Source organism: Triturus cristatus, chromosome 7 (genome assembly GCF_964204655.1).
Source record: "Triturus cristatus chromosome 7, aTriCri1.1, whole genome shotgun sequence".
In the NCBI taxonomy this organism is placed as follows: Eukaryota; Metazoa; Chordata; class Amphibia; order Caudata; family Salamandridae; genus Triturus; species Triturus cristatus.
In genome coordinates this window covers 1,565,554,734-1,565,571,639 of record NC_140590.1, presented here as the reverse complement: position 1 = coordinate 1,565,571,639, position 16,906 = coordinate 1,565,554,734, and the positions used below count along the sequence as shown (strand labels likewise).

Genomic DNA, 16,906 nt, shown 5'->3' with positions numbered 1-16,906 from the left:
GACCTATCAGCGCTTATGTCATATCTGAAAACAGACTCTCAAAGTGAGGGTCCATCCTTGGAAGTGACATCAGCAGTGTTCCTTGCATGTCATGAGGTGTATACCACTTTGTGGGGACATTTAAGACCCTTACCTGTACAGGACCACAAATGTTTACATTGCAATCGCAGTTAGTGAGAATGCTGCTGACTTGGCATTGGAGTAGATACCCTAAATATAGCAGCTCCTCAGATGCCTTGGCCACCAGCACCAGGCCTGCCAAACGTTTTTTCACAGCAGATGATGTTGGCTCCATTGCAATGTAAACAATATTTCCACGACCTCTATACAAGGCTGGGAATCAAGAGATAAGTGGAGTAAAAACTGCCAATTTGTGAATGCCCTTTTACATCTCACTCCTAAATGAGGCTTTTGTGTATTCCATTTCATGCAAGTGATGCTCTTTTGCACACAATTTGCATGTGATTTGAAGCAACAGATAATAAGATAGTGCATTTGCCCCTTTCGAAGAGACCCATCACATGGCGGTAAGGCAAGTAACATATTCTTTACAACAAGCACACTGAACATACCTGCAGCAGGAACCTTACAGATCATATCAAATTTGTCCTTGCAGCACTTCTTATCTGTTGGGCATTGTCCATCATGGTCACAGTAGGTGGAATTTTTGAAAATTAATTTGGGGTCCACATATCTTTCAGGTGGACACACTCCAGGCTTCACTATGAATAAGAACAAAAAGCAAATATAAAGTCATGCATTAAATGAATAACTCATCTACATCCCTTATGATTCACTGCAAATACTCCTTTTTTAGTTGTTATGATGCATTTTAATGGTAAATGATACTATATCTATATTGTTTACTTTTCCCAAACTTAAAAAGTGATTCAAATTGACATTGGGGACATTGTTAACGTTGAAACATGTAAAATAGCTAAATGAGTATTTGAAACATATACATAACAGGGTTGGTGTGTGCTTCAGGTGCACTTTTGGCAAAGAAATCTCTGCGAGTTAGACCTCATTGTCAGTTGTTTTAGTAATTTCTGTGTTGGAATGAACATTTTTAATTTTGTTTAAAAACATTTTTGGCTTTCATTGGCCTGAGCACAGCGTTTTCTATGATATTATTTAGATGTTTCATCTTTTTAATTGTGCCAGTATTTTATTTCCTGTTTCACTATTAAGTAACTCTACATTCTTGTTATTCTCTCATGTCACTTGTTTTATTTTCTCCTATGGGGTGTCGAGTTACATTTTCTTTTGGGTTATTATTGCAAAATGGGTTTTGTCCATTTTCTTCTTCTTTTGTAGATCCATTCTGATCTTGTGAATTAGCCGAACCCTGAGCAGGATGGTATAGCTCTTGTGATTTGTCCTTGGTAGTCGTAGTCGTAACTGCACCCTTGTGATTATGATTATGATTGGAAACACAATTGTCCCGACTACCTACCTCTATTGGGAGGGGCAGGGGTGGTGGCGCTTGATGGTTTGATGTTGGTAGCCCTCCCTGGGTTTTACTTGATATACCACCCTTATCTACAGGAATGGTAGTTTTCGGGCAGTTTACTTTTACTGAGGTTGCCTTCTCAATGTTCCCTAGCCTAAGCTCTATCTGGTGGAGTCTCAACTCGAGGGGGTGAATAATGGACCTTAGGAGAACCCCCATTTTTTGAATGAGTACGTCCTCCCTAGCTAGTGCGGCTGCGGGTGCGGGGGTGATCCCTTCTCTTGAATTAGATATATGTATGGTGTCTGGTGCATTGGTGTCAGGAGTGGTGGGAGCCTCCATATCCTTATCCGGGACTGGATGATCATTAGTGTTGGAATGTTTAGGAAGCTTAGACAGCCGTCCACCACCCTTTTGTGGACCACGTTTTCTCTTAGGGACCGCCCCCTCCCGGTTCCCCCGTGCCTGTCGTGTCATAGGCCTGGGTGGAATATCCGAAACCATCATGTCCCCTCTGGCTATAACTGAGCTGGACTCAAGAACAGTTGGTAAAAGTTTTGCACCAGTCATTATTGGTATAACAAAATTCGGCAAGGGTTCCGAGGATGGGGAGGTACCCAAGATATCAATGATGTCAGAAGCCAGCGTATTACATGTACGGTCCGGTGAGCATACATTTGCAATATGGCCCATTGAGGATCTTTTGGCTGCGGCAATATCCAAAGAAAGTCGACGCTCCATCAAAGTTATTTCGTGTCCTAACAGAGAGTTGGCTCTAGTTATAAAATTGTCCAAGGTCCCAGACACATGACCGCCTGAAATAGTAGCCTTGCTCCTTCTCTCTCGTGCTGCCATCTCGAAGCAGTCGCCGGACCGTTCAGGAGGCTCAATCCTTTAACCAGCTTATTGTGGTTAGCTCTGATTCATCAACCAGACTGTTGCCCTTAATTACCAGTTTTTTGACAATCTGCTACTACTATATAATTAATCTTAGCTATTACCAACATTTAAAAAGGGCTAAAATATAGCCGGTAGCGGTCACTTGCCTCTGTTGATCCGACCTGCACGACCTTGTCTTACGCCGTGCACTACTTTGCCCCACAAGAGACTTCTTCTTGTTTGTATTAAACCCTTTGATTTTCTAGGTCCTTCAGTCCTCTTTCACAGCCGTGTAATTGCTGTCTCAGTGCTTTCAATGCTTTTAACGTTTTTGAAAAAGACCCGGGGGCAGTGTTTATCGCATCCACGAGTCGCGATGACACACTCCCCGTCACAGCACTGTGACCCCCAGAGCCACGCTGACGCAGTACTATTTCAGCACCTCGGCAGCCTCAGCGGTAATGGCGGTAGCAACAGTGGGAGAACAACAATGGACTCTCCCCCCTCCTCACTCAGCGCGCACCTCACACGGCGCTCTGCTCCTCTGCAACCGCGGCGGTAATGGCGGTAATGGATGGTCGGTAGTGGCGCTCTCGGCTCCTCACTCGGCGTGCCGCTCCCCACAGCTTCACTCTCCGTGGCGTGGTGTGCAGGGGGGGCGTGGCAAAGGTGTGGCGTGGCGATGGCAGCAATGGTCGGGTCAGTCAACAGAGGTGAAGCAAAAGAATCACGCTGATGATACTCAGTAGTGACTTCTCCAGTTGGTCTGCCAAACTTTGCACGCGCAGGGGTCTTCGGTGGATGGTTCCCGCTTCAACACGTCACCAATTTTTTTTCTGTTTTTCTGTTCAACATCTTCCTATAGAACCCTAGTGTGGAAATTTAGCGTGCAAACTGAACATTATCTGCGCCATCTTGCCTCTCCCCAGCGCCACGCACAACGAATGCACGGCCGCCATTTTAGGCACCCCGCTCACTCTCGACCGCCAGCGTTTTCCCTTGGCGCTGCAAGCATCCCCCGCGCGCCGGCCACCCCCGCTCTCTCATACAGGCCATAAACCCTCTCCTTCTGCGCGACCCTGCTACGGAACCACTTCCAACCGACAACCCATACATGGTCATGCCTCTCCTTTGATAACCCCCCCCCTTCCTCTGCGCCCCATTGTCTGAACTGGTCCCAGGCCATCGCCTAGCCCTGCGGATGCAGTTTATTGCCCCTACTGTAAGGGAAACACCCCACATCAAAGGGATTACAGTAGAATCAAAGCCCCTACCCCCTGAGACCCGGCCGGTTGCACACACCCCCGGGAATTAGCGGAATTCCCTGCTGCGCGATAGCCATCTCCCACTGCGGGTAGGGTGGGAACCTCTACTGTAACCATGTGTGGGATCGGATCTGAGCCGGGGCTTCAGGGGATATTTCCCCGCACATCAAGGGAATCTCAAGAATGTACTATATGTAATAAAGCAATAAACCAGTGTATAAGAGACCAGGTCTCAGAGATGCAGTTAGAGCACCTCGTGACGATACCTTGCTGTCTGATCTGATGTGTTCTGCTCCGACGGAATAAAACTTTGTTTCCTGCCTTCCAGTCTCCGGCGCCTGCCTCTTTTATTGGTAAATCATCGAGTGGTATGAGAGGCGATTACCGCCGGGCAAATCCTTGAAAGATTATCGACTGAAACTGCCGCTACCATTTAACAATTGGCGTCCCAAACGTGGGGCCCATCAGCGACACGTGGATCCAGTGGGAGAGGTCCCGACGACAGAGTGAACGACTGCAACGATCGGGAGAGCTCCTGCCCAATAGACCCTCGTCTGGCAGCCGATCATCCGAACTTCACTGGTTCCGAGCAGACCTCTCTCGAGTGATCTACGGTCCTGACTGGGAACCATCAGGAGTGCCGCGGCAAATACGGAGAATAGAGGACGATCGGGCGCTGGAGGCGGAAGACGAGAAACTGTCCATGCGGTCCGGGTAAGGTCGTGAAATACGACAAAAGTGCGAAATAATTGATTGATTGTTTGAATACTAGTATTGCTCATTGATTGTTCTTTTTGAGATATTCGCTGTCTACAAACGGGGAGGAGTAGGAATACTCTCTCTCTCTCCCTTTGCAGATAGTGAAGGGTAGGTAACGCAGACTTTTGTCCCCGTTGAAACCCGTCGTGCCTATCTTTATCTCCCCATTGATTGATTGTCCGTACATTGATTGTTTTGAAGAATAGTGCTTTTGAGATATTCTCTGTTTGCAAATAACGTAGAATAGGAATATTCTGTCTAGTCTTTGCAAATAGTGAAGGGTAGGTAACGCAGACTTTTGTCCCCGTTGAAACCCGTCGTGCCTATCTTTATCTCCCCATTGATTGATTGATTGATTGTCCGAACACTAGTTGTTCGATATTGGTTCTTTGGAGGTATTCTCTGCTTACAAATAACGAAGAATAGAGATATTCTGTCTAGTCTTTGCAAGCAGTGAAAAGATAGGTAGTGCTGACTTTTGTCCCCGTTGAAACCCGTCATGCCTATCTTCTCCCCACTGATTGGTAGTTGGTTCTGCCCGGACCGCTTATTAGAGGTGAACCATCCGGCTCCACTGGAGGGCACCCCTAATAAGGACATGTTCACTAAATATGGACTAGTCGCCGTAGCTTATAGCAAGCTGTGGCATAAATATACCAAGAAGGACCCCGAAAGTCAGTGGCCACTGATGGGATCCTTCGACGACCATAAGATAGAAGCACTAGAAATAGCTCTGCGTAGCAATAAGACGACGCCTACTATGCTTGACAGTATCGGCATGTGGCGCAAAGAAGCAACGCAACGGAAAAAGAGGGAAGAAGTAAAAGCAGAAAAGGAATTACGAAAGGCAGCTCACCTTGCCGCTAAAAAGTTAGAAGAAGACATAAAAGAGAGAAGGGAAACTAAACTAAGACAGGAGCCCGAAACCTCAGGCCAGTACGCTGTTAGGACCCCTTCTCTGCTCTACCCTGTATTGTCCTCCAAGCAGCAAACGAATGACGAATTACTGTTAGGTCCCCCGACCATTTACATGCCCCCTCCGTATGCACCCTCCCAATCGGTAGTGCAACACCCACAACCCCCGAACACGAACGAAAGCAGTACAGGGGCCTCGGCCCTCACGGCCTCCGCGCCGGCTGAGCCTCTTGTACTGAACCTAACGTCGACTACAACGTTAGACGACCATGAGATAGGAAAGAAAGAGTCCACCAGAATGAATCGGTTAACTAAAGATGAACGAGCAGGAATTGACAAGATAGTAGGGACGCTGGTGGAGCGAAAAGAAAGTGAGGAGTATATAACGGACGTGTATAAATCGTATGCCGACAGCCGCAGACGACACTTCGTCGTACGGCTCTGTTATCGCACCCTGAATACATATGAGAATAGGTACCACGATAAAGGTCCCGAAGGCCTAGCGGCCCTATATAGGAAGGTAGACATTGGGGAAGAAAGAGAGGGCGATGTAACGAACCTCTTCACTCGTACACTCGAGGTCTACCGACACCTTAAAGAACATGGACAGACAACCACAACGGAAACCCCCATGGCAACTAAGCCCCAGGGAGGAAGGGCCGATGCCATGATGCCCATTAAAGAAGCTGCCCCCTACTGGGTCCCCCCACGGGGTCAGGGAACACACGACGACATCAACCACCAAGATGCGAAGGGAAGGGTTGTATATAACTGGGTCTACCAGCCGTGGGACCGGCAAGATATTTTGACCTTTAGAAAGACCCTACCCGACTTGAGAAAGAACCCGACTGCCTTCTACACTGAATTAGGCACAGCCTTAGGCTCAACGATAATGACGTTAGCAGATATCGACTTGTTCTTTGGGCTATGTTTGCCGGCTGATGTGTGGAAACAAATCCGGAAGGTTGACCACGCTGAGCCGTTCGGATATACCTGGGTACAACTCGATACCATAGATAAACAGCGAGAGCCAGGACAGAAACCCCCGAAAGCCATCTTAGAGCTCCCAGACAAGATTGTACAAAAACTGAAGACTCTAATCCCAGAAAGAAAGGTAGACTGGTCGATAGTGACAGCTTGCCGCCAGAAACCCCAGGAAGATGTGTCTGAATACTTCTCCCGATTCGAGACTGTGTTTTCCGATTACAGTGGCCAAGACATGACCACCGCAACCGGACACCACCTCTTTGTCCAGAATTATGTAAAGGGTCTGTCGCCAGAAGTTTCCCAGAAGTTACAGACCAGCGAGAGTAGTTGGGCAGCCTCCAAACCCGCAGCAATTCTCCAGATGGCCCAATACTACGAAAACCAGAAGAACGAGAACGATAGGGCGTCAGAGAAGAAGAAAAAGGAATTAAAGGAGAGGGTGATGATAGCACAGTTGCAGGGGGTGACCATAGGAAGGGAACCCCCAAAAGAGAATTACCAACCAACCGCCCCTAGAAAGCTACCCCCTAGAGACCATACACCTACGCCCTACAACGGACGGAGAGACTTAGATGGGAACCAATGTGCGTTCTGTAGAGGGTTCGGACACTGGAAATCCCAGTGCCCGGTCCTTCTGGAAATGAATAAAAATAGGAACCCCAGAGACACAGCATATGACCACAGAAATAGAGGACGGGAACGAGGGCACACGAACGACGCCATCAACGACAGGCCAGGCAGATCAAACACCTTTGATCGCCCCCGACAAAACCAGTGTCAGCAGTCCGACTATGAAAGCACTCATGTCTTCGCATAGGACCGCCAGGGGCAAGGGAGGGATCCAGTCGAACTCCGTGTTGACCAGCAAGGTCCTTACGTCACCGCTAAGGTCTTGGGCACAAAATCTCCATTCCTGGTAGATACTGGGGCGACACGTAGTGCGTTATCTAAACGACTGATTCCTAGGGCACCCTTGTCTGGCTCACACGTAACCTCAATAGGCTTTGACGGAACGCCCTCCACTAACCCCTTATCAGCACTAATCCCCTTTGATTTAGAAGATAACACCACTGACACGACCTTTCTGCTCTCCTCCAACACCCCCGATGCTATTATGGGACTTGATTTGCTAAAACATTTTCGAGCCACTATCAGATGCTCCCCAGACGGAGTTCGAGTCATCCTACACGATAACCCAGATCTGTCCAGACCCTGTCACACTCGGCGTATGCTCTCTATAACCGATGCCGATATGTCCCTACTCGACACATTACCTTCACATCTATGGGCTAAAACCGACTCAGATGTAGGGCGCATGGTGATCGACCCGGTACACATAACCGTCCGACCGGACGCAGTGCTCCCAAAGCTTCCTCAGTATCGGATATCCCCCGAAGGCGAGAAGGCATTGGTGGAAATCATCGAGTCCCTGGTCGAGGCAGGAGTGGTAGAAGAAGTAGCGAGTAATGTTTGCAACAGCCCTATCCTACCCATTGTAAAGAAGCAAGGCGAGGGGGATGAGAAAGCCTACCGTTTCATTGTTGACTTGCGAGAGGTTAACAAAGTAGTCATACCCCAGTACCCCGTAGTCTCAGACATCACCACCATCCTCACCCTGATTCCATCCACCGCCACCATCTTTACTGTCATTGACCTCAAGAACGCATTCTTTTCCATCCCCATCCACCCAGACAGCCGCTACCTGTTCGGCTTCACTTTAAAAGCCCGTTCGTACAGATTCTGTAGGGCACCCCAAGGTTACACTGAGAGTCCCAGTATTTACAGCCAGGCCCTCAAGAGGCAACTAGATGCAGTCCAACTACCCGATGGAGTGGCGTTGATACAGTACGTCGATGACATTCTTTTAGCGGCCGACACCACTCCACTTGCCGTCACAGCCACCATTCACCTCCTCCGCTTCCTTGCGGAGAACGGTCACAAGGTCTCCAGAAAGAAATTGCAATTCTGCCAGCCCCAAGTAACGTATCTAGGCCACCTACTATCCAAAGACGGGAGGAAACTTACCCCTGACCGAATTCAAACCATCCTAGAAACCCCTGTTCCCAAAACTCAGAAGCAAGTGCGGTCCCTAGTGGGCCTCACCTCCTTCTGTCGTCAGTGGTTGCCAAATTTCAGTCTTATCGTAAAACCTCTGCTTTCCCTGCTGGCTAAAGATACCCCCTTCCCCCTCCCCTGGACACCCGAATGCCAATCCTCCTTCAAAGAATTACGGGATGCCCTCTGCTCAGCCCCAGTCCTAGGAACCCCAAACTACACTAAACCTTTCTCCCTCTACACCCACGAAAGGGAGGGATGCGCATTGTCTGTCCTAACCCAGTCCATAGGCCCTAAACAACGCCCTTGTGCCTACTTCTCTGCCACTCTCGACCCCGTAGCCAGAGCCTTGCCTGCCTGCCTTCGAGCAGTAGCCGCCGCTGCTGTCTCTATCCGACAAAGTGAGGGGATCGTGCTCTCGAACCCCCTCACTGTATTGGTGCCCCATGCTGTTGATACCCTCCTGAACCAAACCAAAACTCAACACCTGACTAGCGCACGACTGACTGGGTACGAACTGACTCTGCTTGCACCCCACATCACATTGAAACGATGCACCACTCTGAATCCAGCCACTCTACTACCTCTCCCTGACACTGACCCCAATGCGTCCCCTATACATGACTGCGTGACCCTCACCGACGAACAGACCAAGAGTAGGGTTGACCTCCGGGATACTGCCTTCCCGAACCCTGACGGAGAACTGTGGGTGGATGGCTCATGCATCAAGCTCCCTGATGGCACCACCTCGGCTGCCTATGCAGTCACCACAGCTCGAACAGTTGTTGAGACGGCCCGCATCACACAGCGATCCGCACAGGCGGCTGAACTAATTGCCCTCACACGAGCCTGCATCCTGGCAGCAGGGACAACCGCAAACATTTACACAGACAGTCAGTATGCCTTTGGGGTAGTTCACCACTTCGGGCTCTTATGGAAAGAGAGGGGATTCTTGACTTCTCATGGCACACCCATCCTGCATGGAGACCTAGTCTCTGCCCTGACCGAAGCAGTCCTCCTCCCCACACGGTTAGCTGTGATCAAATGCCAGGCACACAAGAAGGTGACAGACATTATAGGTCAGGGAAATGCACTAGCTGACATTACTGCCCGAACCACAGCCGAGAATAGGTCCACGACCCGTATGTACGTGACCAGGTCACAAACTGAGAAATGGAAGGATGCTAGGGAAACGATTAGGGATATCCAACTAGCCAGCACACCACACGAATTAACTGAATGGGCCCGGGTAGGATTGAAGGACGATGACGGTTGTTGGCGAACTAAAGACTCGAACAAATGGCTGCTACCCGACTCATACTTGACCCCCATGCTGACCATGGCACACTCCCCCGCACACATAGGGTCTGCCCCCATGATCGAACTCATCTCCAAAGTCTGGCACAACGACAGAATACCGGACTCAGCCAAACGTCTGGTCCAACAATGCCTAGTATGCCTCCAACACAACCCTGGGAAAGGAACTGCTGTACCCCGGGGAGGGTTTGGGGTCCCCAATCACCCCTTTGAAGTCCTACAAATGGACTACGTCCAGCTAGAAAGGTGCCAAGGTTTAAAGTATGTGCTTGTCGTTGTATGTGCCTTCAGCAAGTGGGTGGAAGCCTACCCGACCCATGATAACACCGCTATGACTACCGCAAAAGTACTACTGAAGGAATTCTTCCCCCGATACGGCCTTTTCGAATTTTGTGGAGCGACAATGGCCCCCACTTCGTAGCCGAAGTTATCCAACTCATCTTAAAAGGGTTGGGTGTAAAACAGAAGTTCCATGCGGTCTTCCATCCCCAATCTGCAGGCCTGGTTGAGCGACACAATGCCACATTGAAGCTTAAGATAGCAAAAATAGTCGCCACCACAGGACTAAGATGGCCAGACGCTCTCCCACTAGCATTGCTATCAATGCGTTCCACCCCCACCAAACACCACTTAACCCCCTACGAGGTCGTCTTTGGGCGGCCCATGAACCTTTGGACTGCACCAAAACCATCATCCATCCACGACGTCCCGGACGTCCTCATGTCTGACTATTTGTATAACCTAACTAAGACATTGTCTGTTATCCACCAGCAGGTGCTGCACGCCATTCCCGATGTTTCCAGGGGCCCGGGACACGACATCCAACCCGGTGACTTCGTCTTAGTGCGTAACTTCCAGCGCACCAAGAGTCTGGAGCCCCGGTGGACGGGCCCCCTACAAGTCCTGATCACCACCCGAACAGCTCTTCGAGTGGAGGGGAAACGCAATTGGCTGCATGCACACCACTGCAAGAAGGTATCACCGACCCTGACAACCACGGACAACATCACCACCCAAGAGGAACTACTGGACAAAGACCGACCATCCCTGAACCGCGGCCCGGATACAGAGACACTTGAGTTGATTGAATATCCCGATCCCACTGTGCCATCCAAAGAAGGGTATAACTTGCGACGAAAGGAGAGAACTTCGGCTAAGCAGACCACAGGCTAAGTGGAAATCTCAGAACGGTAGCCTAGTCACCTAAAAGGCCACCAGGAGAGAAACTAAAACAAAGTCTGTGGTTCTGCCCGCTACCGAGTCTCTTGAAGGTGATGGAAGCGCCCGACATGAAGATGATGGAAGCAACCGGACGTCCGAAGATCCACTACAGAAACCCAAAGACTGACCGAATGCACAGCTTAAAGACTATTGCACTTTTCATTACCCTTCTCTTTTGCCTTCTCCTCATGGTCACCTTCTGGATCATGGAGGAGAGCACACCCGCTCATAAGACATTACTGACCACCGTTCAACCTACCACCACGAAAGAACATCATCTGATCTCGCTTTCACCCCAACTCCGAGAAAGGCGTAAGGAGTTCTGGAATAACTCTTTTGTGCAGTTGCTCCACCAACACAATCTTGCTACCAACGCCACTAATTGCTGGATCTGTGGACTGCTACCACACGCCACTGGACACTCTATCCCTTTCATCCCTTCACCTTTTTCTGTCCATGGTTCCTGCCTCGCCTGGCTAATCCTCCTGCAAGAAAGCTACAAGGACAATGCCACTTCCGGCAGAACCATGTCACACTTTTACCATGGGTTCTGGCTGAACAAAACTGGAAGAACTTCTGCCCTCTTCTGCCCTCTGAGATCGAACACTTCCTTTCACATGGACATCCCTGCCAAAGAACGAGTTGAAATGCAAGTGTTCAACAATCCAGCCAGACCCACCTTCTCTTACCTCCGGAAACGGACGGCCGCCACCCTAACAGTGGCCCTGTCCGTCATCAACATCACTGGGTCTGTATGCCTCGAAGGCCTGGGGGCACAGCTGGTGGGCCACAGCTCCTGCCTCATCACCCGAACATTGGACTCAGTTGACCCACCCTCCTTTGTTGCCTCCCCGAATATGTACTTCATCTGTGGTACTAAGGCCTACACCTGGCTTCCGAAAGGTTGGGGAGGCACCTGCTACATCGCCTTTGTCCTTCCTCCGACGTATGTGGCTCCAGCAAACCATCACCGACAGAAACGGGCCAAGGACATTGTGCAGGCCGACTCCACCGGAGCACAGTTCATGGACGCAGTCAAAGGCCTTGTTCCACTCTGGGGTCCGATGGCAAACAGCCGTGCCATCCGCCACTTAACCCAGGCAGTCGAAACGGCAATGAACATTACAGCTGGCGCCCTCGCCAACAACACCGCTGAGCTTCAGGCCGTCCGCCTGGTGGCTCTCCAGAACCGCCTTGTTCTAGACGTGGTTCTGGCAGATCGTGGAGGAGCATGCCGCATCATTGGGTCCAGCTGTTGTACCTACGTACCGGATAACTCACCCTCAGTCTACAAAGCAATTGAACATCTCCACAGACTGTCCGCAGAGGTTCATCAAGAACAAGAAGAATGGTCACTGGGGAGTTGGTTTTGGGACACTATTAAAGGTTGGGGATGGAGACTGTTTTCATTTATCCTGATACCGATTGTGTTACTATGTGGATGTTGCTTGGGAATTCAGTGTCTGCCACCTTTATGTCCACTTTTTATGAACTGCATCTGCCCTAAGACTTTGGACTTTGAAACTGAGCGGATGAAAGCTCTGAACGAGGTGGAGGTACGGGGTATTATGGGGATAGATCCAAACTAGGCAAGCTGGCGAGACATGTTAAAAGGGAGGACTGTGGAAATTTAGCGTGCAAACTGAACATTATCTGCGCCATCTTGCCTCTCCCCAGCGCCACGCACAATGAATGCACGGCCGCCATTTTAGGCACCCCGCTCTCTCCCCGCTCACTCTCGACCGCCAGCGTTTTCCCTTGGCGCTGCAAGCATCCCCCGCGCGCCGGCCACCCCCGCTCTCTCATACAGGCCATAAACCCTCTCCTTCTGCGCGACCCTGCTACGGAACCACTTCCAACCGACAACCCATACATGGTCATGCCTCTCCTTTGATAACCCCCCCCCCTTCCTCTGCGCCCCATTGTCTGAACTGGTCCCAGGCCATCGCCTAGCCCTGCGGATGCAGTTTATTGCCCCTACTGTAAGGGAAACACCCCACATCAAAGGGATTACAGTAGAATCAAAGCCCCTACCCCCTGAGACCCGGCCGGTTGCACACACCCCCGGGAATTAGCGGAATTCCCTGCTGCGCGATAGCCATCTCCCACTGCGGGTAGGGTGGGAACCTCTACTGTAACCATGTGTGGGATCGGATCTGAGCCGGGGCTTCAGGGGATATTTCCCCGCACATCAAGGGAATCTCAAGAATGTACTATATGTAATAAAGCAATAAACCAGTGTATAAGAGACCAGGTCTCAGAGATGCAGTTAGAGCACCTCGTGACGATACCTTGCTGTCTGATCTGATGTGTTCTGCTCCGACGGAATAAAACTTTGTTTCCTGCCTTCCAGTCTCCGGCGCCTGCCTCTTTTATTGGTAAATCATCGAGTGGTATGAGAGGCGATTACCGCCGGGCAAATCCTTGAAAGATTATCGACTGAAACTGCCGCTACCATTTAACACTAGGACATATCGTTTCTTTTAAATGCAAGGAACAGAGAGACCTGCAGAAAGCTAGTTTGATCTCTGTGTCCCCACATCAACGGCAGCTTGCAATGTAATCAATGTTGTGATGCTCATTAAGGTTGTCCGCCAGATTCCACCACCAACAAAGGCCGCGGGGGCATGCCGTGGAAGCAGCCCTTCAGTCATGCAGCTCACTGTACCCTACAGCATATGAAGTGTAAGGCACGGCTCCTTCACGATGTACCTGGCAGTGCTAGGGCGCTGGGGACTGGAGCGCTGGAGTGCTGGAGCACTAGGCGTTAACTAGGCGTTAACCACGAAAAGCCACGAAGAAGAAAAACATGCAGCTCCTGCTGTGATGGGCAGGCTTTTGTCAGGCAAGATTTTCACACAACCTGCGGCCTCACGTGGCTCCTGCCTCCCGCCACACAGCTTTCGCGGCACCAGCACCAGCCGCGTTCGTGCTTCGTTTTCCCCTCGCTGGTCACTGAGGCAGGTGCAGACAGGAGAGGCCCTCTGGTGAGGCGTGTGAGCCCATTGGCTGGTTTGCACGACCCGCTCACCTCCGCCTCCACTCGACCTCCGCTCCCCTCCTTGCACGGCCCCTAACTCTCCTCTAAACTTCCTGGGCTCCTGCCGGCTGCGGCGGCTGCTGCAAAACTCGGACTGGATCCCCATTTTGCTTTTCCGGATGTATTGCTTTTTCTGATCAACCGGTTTTGGACTTTTTACTGTGGGTGAGCATATCTACATATGTCTCACCCACGGAAATTGCATGGCAAACTGACTGCTAATGTTTACCAACAGTGTTTGCCTTTTACCATAAGATGGCTGCGATGCGGCAATGGTAAGAGGCCCTTGGCTGGTGACACATTAACACGTTTGCGGACTGTGCGAATGAGACTACCATTGTGCGCAACCCTGTAACTTCGTACAGGTAGCCCAGCTCGGCAGGACTCTGCAGTGTTACATGTTGAACTGGGGTGGGCCTTATAATAGTAGTGGGCACTCATAGATAAAATCAGCATGGTTTACTGTTTTGTCTCCAGTGACACTTTATTATACCCAGGGGGGAAATCTATCTTAGATGGCAGATTTGCTCCCATCTGGCCCATAAAGTCCAGCAAGATATCAAAATGGGTGAAATGCATGTGCCAAGATTAATTATGCAAGTCTCAAGCATATAGGTACATCCTATGGGTTGCCCAGATTTTTCTGATTTCCCTGCTCATGCTCAGTGCCAAGGCCTTATTTTGCATGGCTGCTCCAAGTTAGTTACACTGCTCCCCAGCAGAGGTGACAAAGGCCTCCGCACACAAAAGGAGTATTTAACAGTGCTTCCCTCAGCTCCTGAAATGGAAGGGATGGGGAAGAAATTCTGTTAGTTAGATGTCATACTGTACCAGGGCAGGGGACAGCACAAGCCCACTGAACGAAGGAGGGGCTCCTCTTTGAATCTTTGGTGGGAAAGACCCTGGCAGTGATGTCAGCGAGGGGTGGAACTAACCAGTGACATTCTGGATGGCACCATCTTGCACTTTCACAGCAGGCTGTGCAGAAAGTGTGGAGCAGAGGTAGAGAGGTGATGTGGCATCTTAGTATTGGACAGGGGGCCTGGATTCTAGAACCTTACAACCCCATTTAAAAACTCTTGCACAAAGGAAAGAGGGTGCTTTTTTCTGTTGGACTCTGGGACTGCGGCTGTGGCAGCAGACATGGTTAACTGGAAGGACAAACCACTGATGCCATAAAGGACTAAGGACTCTAGCCCCCAGTTGACCCCAGGACCAGTGGGTTTCTCCAAAGGCCAGTAAGGCTACCCCCTTACACCACCTGAGGACCATTTGGGGGAAAAGCTGGACTTGTGTACCTAAGCAAGAGAAAAAGAGCACCAGAGACAGAAAAAAGGAGGAAAGCTGGTGCACTGAGCCAGTAATACCTGCTGCCTGCAACTTACAGCCCTTTTGATGCCAGGACGCCCGCTGGAGCTGCTTCTGGTGGCTAGAGCTCTCTACCTGGAGTAAAATTAGCCTGCGATGATGAAAATAGGCTCCTCAGGGCCGTAGATGTCCACCTTCAAACATTAGATACGTTTGACCTCTGTTGAGGGACATAATGTGTGGGCCTTCACCGCCAGCCTGGAAATTACCTCAGGGGTGGGAAGGGCCCATTTTCGCCCTATCTCCCTAAAAGTCGATGCAATATATAGGGGAGGACCATCATTCTCCCCCAAAGATATAAACAAGGGGCTTGGGGCCCCATCTCTGGACCCCTGAATAGCACAGAAGAAAGATGTAGCACCTCCATGCCCCCCCAATAGTGATGGCCTCCCCCAGGCCCTTGCACGTGTCTAAGGGGAGTGGGGTGGCCACTGCACACCAAACACCAGGCATGCATGGAGCAGGCAGAGGAGAAGCATGCTGCTGGCTCCCGCTCCAGCAGAGATTGTTGCTGGTTGGGTAGGAAACCAGCCGGGGCACCTTGGGGTGGACTCTCCGAGCTGCCCCTAATGAGGACACAATGCTCAAAAGAATTAAACAATAAAACCCACAAGAAGCTGAGTGGCGTGAGAGAGGGAGAGCTTTGTAATGCTCTGCTGGCTTTCATATTTGCATATTGTTCTGCCTTGTGGTAGCCCCAAATCAGGCAGGGGCACCACCAATGATGTTGTGGGGTGGCTGCAGGAGGCACAGTAGCCTCCTCCCGGTGAATCTGAAGATTTTTTTATGGGGCCAGATATTTTTTCCACCAGACTTTTTTTCTTATATCAAGCACTCCCAAAGCTGGAGCTTTTGCTGTCCAGTTGGGAGTGCAGTGTCCACTTGGGGCTTGCTCTATGGCTGTATCTTCTGTGCCCTGAAGGTGTAGAAATAAACATGTAGACATGTTACGTTTATTTTTACTGTTTTGTTAATCATATATGTTGACAATGATTTTTCATCAATGTAAAAATGCTTTATTGACATTGAGGGTTGATTTTACACATGAGAAGTGACTAATAACATTGTACCCAATAGGCTTGCTTTATATGTCGTAATGGCCCTTGATAAAGCCAATAGGCTTGTTTTATTTAGAGTGATAGCCCCTTATATTGTGATGTCTATCTGGTATGATTGGGGGAGTACTCTTATTTTGAGGGTCCTGACCCATTAAATATCGAATGCAATTTCAGAGTGTTTGTAAGGTATTTTTTATCTGCTTTATGTATGTGTGTGCGCGTGCATGTGTGTAAATTAAGGAGTAGTATTTAGGAGTGTGTGTGTAATAAATGTACTTTTTCTTTTTCTAAAGACTATCATTCTTTGAGTGTTATTATTGCATGCCGGCGAATGGTGATTGCCAGCCGACTCCACCTCCCCTGAGCAGGCCTTGGACTGCTCTGCTTCGCTATCCTTAGAGAGGCAAGCGCTACAATGGGGTACTTGCTTCCCAGTAATGGGAAATATGTGGGCCTATTACATGTGCAAGGCTAGCAACATACACAACTAATAACCCCAATTTCCTACATTTATACTCGACAGGATTTGACAGAAAGATGGCGGGCAGATGTATGGTTACTTAGGGGCTTATTTAGAGATATGGCAGCC

General features: G+C 49.9%; 1 protein-coding gene across 1 annotated transcript in view; it reads right to left on the bottom strand.

The window, feature by feature from the left end:
* LOC146812390 (uncharacterized) overlaps positions 1-16,906 on the bottom strand; it is a 241,336-nt gene that overhangs the window by 84,157 nt on the left and 140,273 nt on the right. The window contains exon 9 of the mRNA XM_085619391.1: positions 573-722. Within this exon, the coding sequence (XP_085475517.1) occupies positions 573-722 (150 nt within the window). The remainder of the gene's footprint in view (positions 1-572; positions 723-16,906) is intronic.